This window comes from Leucopleurus acutus (assembly GCF_964270905.1).
Source record: "Leucopleurus acutus genome assembly, chromosome: 17".
In the NCBI taxonomy this organism is placed as follows: Eukaryota; Metazoa; Chordata; class Mammalia; order Artiodactyla; family Delphinidae; genus Leucopleurus; species Leucopleurus acutus.
The window spans coordinates 41,524,173-41,538,736 of record NC_139159.1 but is presented as its reverse complement, the minus strand read 5'-3'; the positions used below and the strand labels follow the sequence as shown (position 1 = coordinate 41,538,736).

At 36.7% G+C, this 14,564-nt stretch overlaps 1 protein-coding gene across 2 annotated transcripts in view; it reads right to left on the bottom strand.

The window, feature by feature from the left end:
- Window positions 1-6,693, bottom strand: part of TMEM67 (transmembrane protein 67) — a 43,863-nt gene extending 37,170 nt beyond the window's left edge. For both annotated transcript variants that reach the window (XR_014326863.1, XM_082858600.1), the window contains exons 1-6: window positions 6,491-6,693; window positions 4,577-4,665; window positions 2,816-2,909; window positions 1,782-1,881; window positions 245-314; window positions 78-152 (exon numbers count right to left, since the gene is read on the bottom strand). Coding sequence is in view for 1 of the 2 variants with exons in the window: in XM_082858600.1 (XP_082714726.1) it covers window positions 78-152; window positions 245-314; window positions 1,782-1,881; window positions 2,816-2,909; window positions 4,577-4,665; window positions 6,491-6,683 (621 nt within the window). In the remaining variant the exon portion in view is untranslated. The remainder of the gene's footprint in view (window positions 1-77; window positions 153-244; window positions 315-1,781; window positions 1,882-2,815; window positions 2,910-4,576; window positions 4,666-6,490) is intronic.
- Between the last annotated feature and the right edge of the window lie 7,871 nt (window positions 6,694-14,564).

The window sequence follows — 14,564 nt, the reverse complement described above, 5'->3', positions numbered from 1 at the left end:
CCAAATTAATTACCAAAGGAAGAAATGCAGAAATATCCTTAACAATAGAACAAAAAAAAAAACTGAAGCATACTCACAAGATCTCCATAACGTGCAGCTGAAATCATACGTGGAGGGAAATTCCCTGTGCTGCTGAAACATAATCCCCCTGTCTTCATTAATAAATAAGAAAAAAAAAAGTTTATGGAAGAATATAAGTAATTTAATTTAAAAGTATATACATTATCAATTTGATTAGACTTACTAAAATGTTAGGTTCTGAACACACACAGGACCTGCTGGTATTAATGAATGTTGGTTCACATTGGACACATCTGTCAATATAACAAAAAAAATTTGTTAAATGTTAATAAATTATACTAGCCCTAATTTAATTGAGAACTTGTCTTCCTAACTGATTATATTAGAATTGATTCATTCAACTAAGCAATTACTTGTAATAAAGTAAACATATTAGAAGTATTAATGCTGATATACTACTCTTTGTATTACAAGCAAGGTATAAATAAATAAAATTAACCAATAATAGGCGAATATTCTTTTGAAGCCGCAGGTAATATAAAATAAATAGTATTGAATAGCAAAGATGGTTAAGTCACTCAAATAACAAAAGAGCCCAACAAACTCATATAAATGAAACCAAATCCATTTTTATAAGTAGTTATTATTGAATATACTTTCCTTATTTTTCTGCCACAAAGCAAAAAGGTAACATACGCTGAAAAGAAACGAGTATCTATACCCTCATCAAACCTACAACAAACACTCTTAAAGTCTTTTCATCGTCTTTATTTATTTTAGGAAAATACTTTATATTTTTCATTAATGAATGATATAGAGGGAGGGAGGGAGGGCAGTGGACTAGTGGGGACACTGATAGGTTTCTATGGGTACTCATTACAAAACAGAACAGGTAGGAGGAGGAGCTGGGGCACAGCACAGAACTCAAACTAGGCTTAGGGAGGTATAAGAGGGGAGGAACGGGGGATCAACCCAGTAGTCTGTATTAGGATGCTACAATCTAGGTCAGCCTCAGAGAAAAGATGATCCAACACTAAGTATCCCCAGGAGAAACTGCTCAAGTATTTTCTATCTCAAATTTGGGAACTGAAAACGGTATTTAGAGGGAGGTCAGCATGTAGGCAACTAAAAAAATGAAGAACTGGAATAGGGATGATGTGTTCGAGTTAAAGAAAGGGAGGTGTGTGTGTGTGGTGTGCAGGTATGCATGCATAAACGGGGAACAGGAAGTGAAAGAGAATAAGGCTATAAACCAGGATACCTGGGTTATGATAATTATCATCACATTTATTAACATTTTTATGTAATATAATATATAAAGATAGTACCTAGTATATAATAAGTAGATTGCAAATAAAAGTTACTATTATATACTATGCGTTATATTATAGATTATGTACAAATTACATGACAAACAAAAATCGCTACCTTTTACTGAGCACTTACTCTGTAGTACTTAGCTAAGAACTTTAGATATGGAAAGTATGTTTCTGAGCTGTGGTAACAGCCTATGAAGTGGGTGGTATGTCCCCATTCTGAAGACAAGGAGACAGACTTATCAAGCGAGGTCAAACAACCAACAAGACACTGAAACAAGAATTAAACCCTATTCTGTCTCATTTTCTGGGCCTCAGCTTCTTTACCTGTTTATTTCTATCCTTCCTTGGGTTATTGTGAGGAGCAAGGAATCTGATAGGAAAGGCACAGATTCTACATAAATATAAGATATTAATGAAGTCAGCACCCAGCATACCGCTTACCTGTTTCCTAAAGCATTTGCTATTGTAAAAGAGTTTTCACTTTCCTCACAGAGCTTACAAGTTGCTTGAGACAACAACGTTCCATTAACATCTCTTTCCACTAAACAATTTAGAAACAATAAGATGTTAACTCATAGTCAATATATAAGCTTCTATACACTTAGTAAAACCCAGTTGTAATTATTATTCTAGTAATTCTCAAAACAACTTGTTTGCATAAAGACATGTCAAGCACCATCCATAATAAAGTATCAAAAAGTGAAGCCTTCCCCATTCCCACATAAAAAATACAGAAACCAATTTCCAAATCATCATCATCATCTTAAATTAATATATTTTCCTCAGAGAATTTCTTACCTCTTACCTGCATGTTCCTGTTACACTGGATTTGGGGAAACAAGTATTTTCATAGACTTCTGATAAGTTTCACAACTTAGAGGGCTTTTGGTGGTATCTATTACAATTGTAAATTCATATACCTTATAATACTACAGTTTCATTTTCAGATACCTAACCCACAGAAACACTTGAAGATGTGCATAAAAATATTCATCAAAACATTATTGGTGGGCTTCCCTGGTGGCGCAGTGGTTGAGAGTCCGCCTGCCGATGCAGGGGACACGGGTTCGTGCCCTGGTCCCGTAAGATCCCACATGCCGCAGAGAGGCTAGGCCCGTGAGCCATGGCCGCTGAGCCTGCGCGTCCGGAGCCTGTGCTCCGCAATGGGAGAGGCCACAACAGTGAGAGGCCCGTGTACCGCAAAAAAACCCCAAACATTATTTGTTAGAAAATAATCTAAATATTTTAAATAGCAAAATGCTATGAAATACCATGGAGTGGATTAAAAAGTATGTGGTAGATCTAACAGATCATACCATTAACTGAAAAAAGTATGCTGGAGAACAATGTTTTTGGTATGAAATAGTTACATAAAAAATACCACTTATATTTCCTGTGGTTACAATGTATACAATGTACATTAAAAAGAGGAAAAAAAAAGTCTATAAGGACACATTCTAGAATCTACTTCTTACCTAAAATATGGCCAGTGGGACAGTGGCATTTTCCTTCTGCAGTTAAACCACCAGGGCAAGAAATACAGTTCCAGCCATCTTTAGTAACACCTTTCTAAATTAAAAGAAAAAAATTATTTTCCCTTTCTTAATTAATGTTCTCCTTAATTTATCATGTAAGTCCAAAAAGCCACAATAGTGTATAATTTGCAGGAGATATGCAAATAAATTACATAAATATGAGCCACATAAAGATTTCCTGGATAGACAATTTGTGCTTATATTCAAAAATCAAGCTATACGTTATTACTATAAGTACTGACTACTATATTATCATTACTATAGTACTGACTACTATTAACTCCAGGCAATAGTTCTTTCTTCCTTATGATTTTCAATTTAAATGAGTCCTTACTCTCATAATTAATAGTCATTCAGTTTTTCCATTTACAAAGAAAAAATGCAACGAAATTCAACACTATTTAATCAACAGATAGTCAATTAATAGTTTAGTCTTACCTGTTCTAAAATAGTTATTCTAATTTTTAAAAATTCAAATATAATAGCTTTTAACAATTAAGTTATGATTTAAAATAGATGAATTTTATCATAAATAAATATACTTAAAGTTGTTTAAATTATGAGATCTTTCCTTTTATCCACTAATAGTAAAGGTTTTTGATAAAATATGACATCGTCAAAAATTGGGCTTAAAATATTATATGGTTTAGAAAAAAACCTGGGGTAAAAATACAGTAATTTTATTACAAATATGGATGTAACCAAAATTAATAGAAAACAATGGTAACAACAAAACAATGCCACAAATTATTTTAGGTTTTGGTTGAAAAGACTGGATATATCAAGAAATGCTCCTATATTTGTTAGTACACTTATACATGTAGGACTATTTAAACATTATGATAGCTTAGTAATGTCACTGAAAAATAAATCTGCTTTTGGCACCACTTCATATTAGCAGCTTTTTATCACTGTAATTCAGCTAGGGTCAATATTTCCAAAAATATAAAGTTTCAAAATGATCATCAAACCTGTAAGTACTAGTCATAAACAAGGACTGGTTTATATATTAAATATTAAATTCCCAGACTCAATTTTTTTCATACAATAATGAGAAGAAACATTACTATAAAGGCAGAACTGGCACACTGACTCCTAATTACCCAAAATGATTCAAAGATATATTTCTATTAATTAAGAATCATCATATATAGTAACTATTAATTTACTAGTTTTCCAAAAACTATGATATAATGAAATGATTAACAAAACAGCAACAGATATTAACCTATTTACTGATGAAACTGGCATTTCATGAACTTATCATTCAGATATCATTACGAACATGAATCATTATATAAAACTGTTGACGCTAAATCTAAGACACTGAACTCACTCTGTACCAAATGATACAAAAATGCAAAACTGCTCTATATATGTATCATTCACTCATCTATTGATATTTGCTTTTATAACTCAGTTTCTCTATGAAATAAAAATAAAAATAAAGACACTCAAATGTTCACAGCTTTGTGTTTTTTCAGATTTCAAAAAGTAAAGCAATATCTTTGTTTTTTTCCAAGTTTGCAAAATTTCACTGATCTCCCAAAATTTACTCTAGTAAAAACAAAGTTGGCTTAATAATTTTAAAATCTGTGGGAAAATATTAGAGTACAGCATTAAATTGTAGTTTAAAAAACAAAGGTATTTAATTTACTATTTTTTACAGTAAGATTATTTTTTAAAATAAATACTCCATACCATGTTTTCTGGGCACTTTTTACATATAATATCAGGTCCTCCATTATTAGAGATCATCTGAAATCCTGGTAGACACACACATACAGTTCCTAAAAAGAAAAGAGCCAATTTTGACCTTGATAAATAAAACTCCAAGATAGGAAAATTTTCATAACTCTTAAGATCTTGAGAAGTAGTAGTTAAGAGCAAGACAGCAGAGGGACTTCCCGGTGGAGCAGTGGTTAAGACTCTGTGCTCCCAATACAGGGGGCTGGGGTTTGATCCCTGGTCAGGAAACTAGATCCCACATGCATGCCACAACTAAGAGTTTGCATGCCACAACTAAGGAGCCCACGAGCCGCAACTAAGGAGCCCTCCTGCCACAACTAAGACCCAGCGCAACCAAATGAATAAATATTAAAAAAAAAAAAAAGCAATACAGTGGAGCCAGTACTGCCTAGGTTCTAATCTTGATTCTGCTACTTAGTTGTGTGACCCTGAGCAAGGTACTGAACTGCTCTGTGCTTTGGCTTCCAATTTGGTAAAATGGGAACAACAAACAGTACCTACCTCACGGGGTTAATATAAGTTAGTTATTATCTGTAAAGGTCTTAGAATCCCTCTGGCACACAGTAGGTATTGTGTTTGCTACCATTTTAAGTGCAAGCATAAATAAACTATTAAGTTATAACTATTAAACTAATAACCAAACTACTGATTAACTGCTATGGGAGATTTTACATTTCTATTTCATCCAACCATACACATATATTCAATGAATTCAAATTTACTTTGTCAAAACAAAACCTTATTAGGAAAGTTATCTCGATTCAAATAAATCACTGTTTTCCTCTGTTTGGAAAGATAGTAAACTTTATAAGATAATCACTACTCAATTTGCTGAACAGGTAAGGACAGCATTCTCTAAGGAGGCATTAAGTGGATACAGCACCCATAGGAATCCATGTAGTAGAATGTTTATGATATCAGGGTTCATAACTATGAACCTTACACTTTAGAGTCTGGGAAATGCTTTCTCATTCATATTTCCTCACCTGAGAATCCTGACCTGTCCTACACAGTGACTTAAATAAAGATACATCAAATTTAAAGATGGCAGAAAGTTAATACCTGGGTGCCCAAACCGAGATTAAAAACATTCTAAACTTTATAATATGGGAAAAGTCTTATTCTGAGCAGTTTCAGTGAGGACAACCAGGACGAAATGATGAACGAACGTCTCAAGAAAAAAAAAGTTAAGTTTAATCTAAAGAGACTTTAAGGGCAATCAGTAATATTCAACAATGAAAGGGCTAAATCCTAAGGAAATCTCTAATATTACGGACAGACTGCATAGTGGAAACACATAGGTCAAGACTGAGGCCAAAGAGACAGGAGTTCTTCCTGTCCCCAATTTAGAAGACAAAGAAGACATTACGACCTCATCTGGGCTTCCATTTCTGTATCTGTAAAACGAGAAGACTGGACCTGATTACGGGTAAGGTCCCTTCCAGCTCTAAATTCTGGGATTTGAAAAGATCAAAAACTATCAAAGTTTACAAGCGCTAATTTGCATTCCCTCCCTGACCTGTTCTGTCACCTGCTCCTCTGCACCTCAGATTACTTCTCTATTTTTCTTCCTTCGGTAGTCAGCTTTCCAGGTGCCTCCCTAAAGACCCCCCGGATGAGGAGTGAGGGACTGGAGCCGAGAAATTAATTTCGACAGCCTATGAGGTAGCGGACTCAGGGTTTCCCCAACCTCACTCGTTGTGTGCAAACTTCAATCCTCCAAGAAACCCTCCTCTCAGGCGTTGGCAGTTAACCCTTCTGAAACATTCTTCCGCAGACGAAAAGATATTTTAGTGACGAGGGGTCTGGGGACAGCATCAAGGCGGAGGTGTTACTTTGGCTAGGGCCCATCCCGGGCCGTCTCACCTCGAGCATCCTGCCTCTGATTGGCTCCACACGCGACACAGGAGAGCGCGGAGATATCGAAGTACTGGTTGTGGCCGCATGTCTCCGGCTGCTGGAAAGGGAAGAAGAAGGTCTGAGCCTGTGAGACGCGAAGAAGGACCAACAAGAGGAACAGAGTCACACCCGCAGCGTTTAAGGTGGACCAAGCCGCCATTGCCACCACAGTCCCGCGTTCGCCCGTCACCAAGATGCACTCACTCGCGGCCGCGCAGTCTCCGGAGCCCCATCAGCCTCCGCGACAACTCTGCAGAGCTGATTGGACAACTGCGGTCCGGAAGTGTCTGCCTGCGCTGTCTGGTTGCTAGGTTACCAAAGCCGCGGGAAGCTGGCTGGTCTGGGAAAGGATGAGTTAGAGACAAGCTAACCCTGGAGCCTGGCAAGTGGGACCGGCTATTTACAACGTTTGCTTCAAACTCTGCTACTCGACCCATTAGCGGGACGTGAAATCAATTTAGGAGGTCGCAAAATAGATAACCACAGAAAAGAAAATATCTGATTTTTATCACACAAATTAAGTATTGCTTCATTAAACTGTTAAATCATATTTACATCAAAATTTACACAGACTAGGTCATTTTCGTGTTAAAGGCGACATTCCAACAATGTATTTGTCAAAATACATCGGTCAAAAAAGTAGGAAAAACACTGATTTGAAATAAGCAATGTTGGAAGATTGACTAAAGCACTAAAAACAGATCTTTCCTGACAGACCTTTCTTTGTGTTTCTATGTTCTGTGTTTTAAGCATAGACATCATGTTTACAAAATGAGATCTTTAGTCCAGTTGTGAATAAAAAAGGGACTTATTTTTTTTAAATCAAATATACACATACACGATTGTTGTCTTTCAAAATGGGCACTCTTGGAAGCTGTTAACCCCAAAACATTTTAGAATTAACTTCAAAGCCAGTTTCTGGGTCATAAAAGAAAAAGTTATTTCTTAATATTTAAATTTCACTTCTGCTTTTGTTGTATTCTATTTGTTTTGTTGTATTTTGTTCTCCCCCCCAATAAAATCTGGCATATTTTGAAGCCACCTTATTCATCAGTGGTATCTTGAAATGACTTTTGGCTTTCCAAAAACCCACAAACTTCATAATAAAAATGATGATTTATCACTATTAAGGAAAATACACACACACGTATAATGTTCTCAATACGTGTGGGAAAATGCATCTAAGGAAGTTAGATAACTTTAACTATTAGCCACCATTAGGCCTATTATTTGTCATGTGACCTTCCCCAAAAGACCAGCATTCACTCTGTCGCTAATACCTATGACACAGAAGGTGTACGTTATGAAAAATGTTCCTTAAAGAGGCATTATAAAAAATGTTTTTTGAGTAATTACCATATTGTTGGAGTGTCTAATTTGAAGTAGAAATCACTTATCTGAATATAATTTTTGAAAAACATATGACTCCATAAATATTAATCGGGGCTCAGAAAGAGTATGGTCAGAATAGTTGAGATTAACCTTCAAAAGCTTCCTGTGGGTGAATTTTAACTCTAGTCCTCCTTAATGCTCTGTGGGAGTGGTCAGGGCAGTAAAATTTACTCACTGTCTACTATATAATTGAAGCAATAAAAGAGCAGATTCTTTGTATTCCACACTGTGCACTATGCTAGGCACTTGACAGCATTAACCTTAGCTCTTCATAATAACCCTTTGTAGGAACGCTATCCCCTTTTTAGGCTACTTTTACAATTAAAGAAACTGAGGATCAAAAAATTTACATTTTAGGAAGTGGTGAAACTAGACTCTGTCTCCATCTGGCCAACTCCAAAATTGTTATCTTTTCATACTCGTTATGTTGAACGAGTTGCTTTACTCAGTTGCTATCTTCTCAATCTATTTAGTGGCTTCTTTGCAGAATAGATAGAGAAAAAAGGCATATTCTATATGTAGGACAAACCTATTGTCTTTAGTTAACAAGATGATACTGGCATTTTATACCACAGACAGTGGAACTATGTGGTTGTCTAAGACTTTTGGGCACTGCACCTAAAAAAACTTCCCCAAAGAGCTAAATAGTTTATCTGTAGCACAAGGATTCAAAATAGTTGTAGTTAAGTTGGAAATAACTGTAGATACTCTCGGTTCATCTTTATAAACTGCCTAGAAGGATAACAGAAAGACTGTTAGCTACAACTGTTAAGCATAAATTGGGACTGTATCATTAGGAATATTTTCATTGCAAGTAATAGAAGATCAGGTAGTTTAAACCAGTTCACAGTGGCTTAAACAAAAACAAACATAGGAATTCTGGAGGTAGGGGCTTCTGGTGTTCATTCAATGATATCAGATAGTCATCTCTGCAGTTTTCTTGGCTTTTCCCTCCTACCTGCAATGTGATTGCCTCACACCAGATATCAACATTCAGATTTAAGACAGGAAGAAGGAAAGTTACGGAACCAGAGATGTTTCCTCTGTTTCTTTAGTCAGAAAAGCAAATGTTTTCTGTATGCCAGATATTGTGCTAAACTTAAACTTCTTACATGTATCATTTCAATCTTTTTATGAATAGGTAGTAATCGCCACTTATCAGGCTTAAAGACATGCCCAGTATCACCCAGCAAAGAAGTGAAAGAGTTATACATAGAAGTGGATGAGAAGAAGAACATGTTTTAATGTCAGCTTAAGAAGAACTTTACCCCCAAAAAGTGAAACGATGGGTTCAAACACTATCACAAATGCTTATTGAACACCTAGAATGAGATAGGCACTGCAACATGCCTTACCAAAATTATCATCCACTCAACACCCTTATGAAACCTATACTGCTATTATCATCTCTTTTTTTTATAGATGACAAATGGAGACAGAAGATTTTTAAAACTTACCAAAATTCAAGGCTTGCGATTTACAGAAGCAACTTTAAATTATGGCAGTTTAACTCTTGGGGCTGCTTAACCACAATGCTGTGTGTCCTAACAATATAAATGCTACAAAAGGTCAAGGAGGCTGAGGATGGAGAAAAAGTCTTTGGATTTGGAAATTAGGGGATCATTAGTGATCTTTTAGAGCGCATTTTTATTACAGTGATGGGGTAGAAGCAAATCATAGAACAGTACTGAGAAAGAGCAACCACCAGATGTAGACTATTTTGGCATTGAAAGGAAGGCAAAAGAAGGGACTGAGCTAAAAGAATTTTAATTTTTTCTTTAGGATAAGGAGAATAGGTCTATAAGTGGAGAGTAAAGGAAAGGAGTAGTAGAAGAGAGATTTAAAATAAAGAGAGGAATAATTGACTCTCTCTTGAGCTCCTGGGAAGGGGTCAAGGACTTAAAGTAAGAGTGGGAGGAAGACCATCTAAGGGGAAGAAAGTCATTCTCGGAATAGAAGGAAAAAAGAAAGATGAGTGAAGCCATCAATAAATCTTGGGCTAGGGATCAGAGAAATTGAACAAGATCAGTTTTCTAAGTAAAGAACAGAGGTAAAAGTAAGAAATACTTTGAAAAGGTAGAGTGGATAATTGGAAGGGAAATCATTTAGAATTGAAAATTGGCAGCAAGTCTAGATCTTACCTGCAAAAGGGCTAAATCACGTTGGAGTGGGAGCATCTAGAGGATAGGCTAGGAAAGTCCTAGGGTCAAAGTGAACAGTTTATGGAGAGGACAAGTATAGTTTTGTTGAACAAGTTGCTTACTCAGGTAGAGAGGTATAACAGAAATGGATGTGGAGGCCTAGGGCTTGATGAACAGTTTGGAGCTGGAAATGGGAATCATCTTGAGTGTTCCAAAGACTATTGTGTTTTTGAATCCCTAAACTGAGTTACGAGAGGCATAATTGCCAGGAAAGAGAGCCCTATGGGAAGTCAGAGGGCATCTCATCTTTGGTGCGGAGTTCAATCATTTTTCAAACATTTACTGAGCACTTCTATGAGTAGACACTTGTTAGGGACAAGAGCTATCCCTGGCACTTTCCCTCAGGGGCTTCATAGAAAGAAATACATAGAAATGAATCATTAAAATATTTTGAGATAACTGCTCTAATTGAGACTGTGCAACTTGAAGATGGGATTACCCCTGCCTTGGTGGGTAGGAGGGAGATCAGTGAAGAAGTCGCAGAGTAAGAGACACTGTAGGACAGGACAGGTAGCAGGACCAGCAGAACAGACCCAGAGGCATGAGTGAGGAGGCACACCAGTGAATGACACATATCTCAGTATCCCTGAGACGTGGGGTGTGTATGGTCAGTGGCAGGAGATGAGGCTGGAAAAGTAGGAAGAAATACAAATGAATGTTCTTGAATGCCTGTTATTTGCCTACCATTGTTGATCAGATTTGCATTTTAGAAAATATTCTAGAAAAGAGGTATATGGAAACCTCTAGAGGTAGAGACCACTTAGGAAGCTAAAGCAGAAATCTAGGGTCTAAATAGGGCAGGGGAAGAAGGGAGAGGCAGGAGAAGATAAATGAAAGAGATGTTTAGGAGGAAGAATTGTGAGAATTTTATGACTTGGATAGAGGAAGTAAACAGGAATAAGAATCATTCCCAGGTTTTCTGATTTGGGTGGCTGGGTGAACTGTGACATTAAAGGAACATAGAAAATACTTGGGGCAGATAAAGGCTTCTTACTGATTAAAGAAAAAAATTTAAAGGTAGAAATTCAACTTATAGGAATTATCTAATATGTTGGTGGGAGTTAAGACCATGGATAATAATTGAAATAACTGATATTAATTTCTTGCTTTCAATGTGTCAGGCACTGAAATATCTCATTTGATCCTACATTGGGACCATTATCATCACCTTTACTTTACAGATGAGAAAACCAAGGCTCAAAAAGCATCTATGACTTCCTAGGGTCACACTCAGATCATGATTCTAACCCTGACAATAACCCTGGTTCTTTTGTGGCCTCTCCCATTGCGGAGCACAGGCTCCGGACGCGCAGGTTCAGCAGCAATGGCTCACGGGCCCATCCGCTCCGTGGCATGTGGGATCTTCCCGGACCGGGGCACAAACCCGTGTCCTCTGCATCGGCAGGCGGACTCTCAACCACTGCGCCACCAGGGAAGCCCTAACCCTGATTCTTTACTGGTGCTCTTGAGTCCCTGGATGTGCTTTCCTGGGCATTAACAAATAAAAGGGAAAGGTAAGTGAGTCCATGAGGGGATTAATGAACTAAAATACTACAAAGAACATGAAGGCTAAATGCAAAGTGCAGAAATGGAGGTTGTGGTCAAAAGGGGAATTAGGTCAAAATCCTACAATTGGGGCCTTTTGTGTGGTGAGTCTTGCACTCTTTCCCAATCTCCAGATTCTTAGATAAAAACAACTAGATATAAACAACTGCTGCTTTGTATTCATCATGTTCCAAACTGAACTTGGCCTCCATGATGGAACACTCTCCTGGTTTTCCTCCAGGTTATTCCTAGAATAAACTTTCTGGTTATTCCTGCTCTCCGCCCTTTGTAGGCCCAGACTCCTTTACTTGCCTATTAAATGTGGAATCCCTGAGGGCTCACTCCTAGACTTTTGACTCTTCTCATTCTTTGGTTTTCCTCCTGGGGAAAGTCATGTCCATGACTTCAATGACCACTTTTTGTAGATGACTCACATATATATGTATATCCAGGCCAAATAATTTTTCTGAGCTCTGAATCAGTATTTCCACTGTTTTCTTGAAAAACTCCATTTGGGTGGAATGGAGTATCTTTAAATCCAGATGTCCAAAAACAGCTCATGATCTCCATCCCTTCTCCCACCCCCAAACTTGCTCTCTTCTAGTGTCCTCTATCTCAGTTAATGGCAACATCATCCAAACTGTAATGAAGGCCAAAACTCTAGGAGTAACTTTTGATGCTTTCCTTCCCTTCAACTTCCCATTTCAGTCCATTAGCAAGACTTCTTGATTTTTATCTTTTAAATATCTCTTGACTTTATTGCCCAAATATCCCTTGAATTCTTTTACTTTTCTTAATCTCTGCCATCACTGCCACCCTAACTACAACTTTCCCCCACCGCTTAATTACTGCAATGACCTGTTTTAAACTTAATTTTTCAGCTGTAGGCATTATCAGTTGTCTGCCTGCTAAAGACGAAGATTTGCTTTTTATCACATTTTCTGAACTTCTCCATCTTTTTAATATATTTATTTTAAATTTTCAGTTAGAGTAGTAATCACTTTTACATTACTATGACTACTTAAATGCTGTTCACATTTGAGTCATGTACTGTACCACAATTTTTATCTTTCTCTTATTTGAGTGTCTTCTTTGCTTCTTTAGTTATCATATGCTATCATTTAAAAAAATCTTCAATTCTTCCTCAGAACTATGAATCTCCTTTCAATATATTTAACACATTTACTATGGGCCAGGTTCTCCTCCAAGTGGTTTTAATCTGTACAGTGGCCCTTTGAAGTAGATACTGTTATCCCCCATTTACAGATGAGGAAATTTAGGAACAGAGAGAGCCAATAAGAACTTGTATTAGGATCCAGGCATCTGTGTTGCTTTTCTCTTCTTATTTTTTTAGGAAAATATTTTATTTTATTTATTTATTTTTATTGAGGCACAACTGACATGTAACATTAGTTTCAGGTGTACAACATAATGATTCAATATTTGTATATATTGCAAAATGATCACCTCAATAAGTCTGGTTAACATCTGTCACCACACATAGTTAAGAATTCTTTTTCTTGTGATGAGAAGTTTTAAGATCTGCTCTCTTAGCAACTTTCAAATATACAATACAGTATTATTAACTATATTCACAATGCTGTACATTACATCCCCATGACTTATTTATTTTATAACTGGAAGTTTGTACCTTTTGACACCCTCCACCCATTTTGCTCACCCCCTGCCTCTGGCAACCACCAATCTGTTCTCTGTATCTATGAGTTTGGCTTTTTTTTTTTTTAAAGATTCCACACATAAGTGAGATCATATGATCATATGGTATTTGTCTTTCGCTGTCTGACTTATCAGTTACTATAACGCCCTCAAGTTCCATCCATGTTATTGCAAATGGCAAGATTTCATTATTTTTTGTGGCTGAATAATATTCCACTGTGTGTGTGTGTGTGTGTGTGTGTGTGTGTGTGTGTGTGTGTGTGTGTATATATCACAACTTCTTTATCCATTCATCCATTGATGAATGCTCAGGTTGTTTTCATATCTTGGCTATTATAAATAATGCTACAGTGAACATGGGGGTGCATATATCTTTTTGAGTTAGTATTTTCATTTTCTTCAGAGAAAACCCAGAAGTGGAATCGCTAGATCATATGATAGTTCTATTTTTAATTTTTAAGGAACCTTCATACTGTTTTCCATAATGGCTCACCAATTTACATTTCCACCAAGAGTGCACAAGGGTTCCCTTTTCTCTATATGCTGGCCAATTCTTATTTCTTGTCTTTTTGATAATAACCATTCTAACAGGTGTGAGGTGTTATCCCATTGTGGTTTTGATTTGGATTTCCTGAGTGGTTAGTGATGTTTAGTTCCATTTCACATGCCTGTTGGCCATCTGTATGTCTTCTTTGGATAAATGTCTATTCAGACCTTATGCCCCTTTTAAAATTGGATTTTTTGGGGCTTTTGCTACTGAATTGTATGAGTGATTTATATATTTCAGATAGTTACTCTTGTTAGATATATGATTTGCAAATAGTTTCTCCTATTTGGTAGGTTGCCATTTTATTTTATTGATGGTTTCCTTTGCTGTGCATAAGACTTTTTAGTTTGATGTAGTCCCACTGGTTTATTTTTGTTTTTGTTGCCTCAGGCATCCATGTTCTTAACCACTATATTATATGATCTCTCCTCAAGGGAGTAAAGCAAGATCGAAGAGAATATGCACTCTATTAAGCTGGAAGAGGAAAAGAGAGATCTCAGGCTTAGTGGATTGTATATCCTCTTATTTCCTGGTTTACTTCTTTCTTTGGGCTGAGCACATACTTCAGCAGCTTCCTGAGAGGGGTCATAAGACGGAAATTTTAGAGACCTTGGATATCTGAAAATGTCTTTAGTCTTCCCCCACACTTAGTAGTTTCCCCCCTGTTGTGCTGATCGAA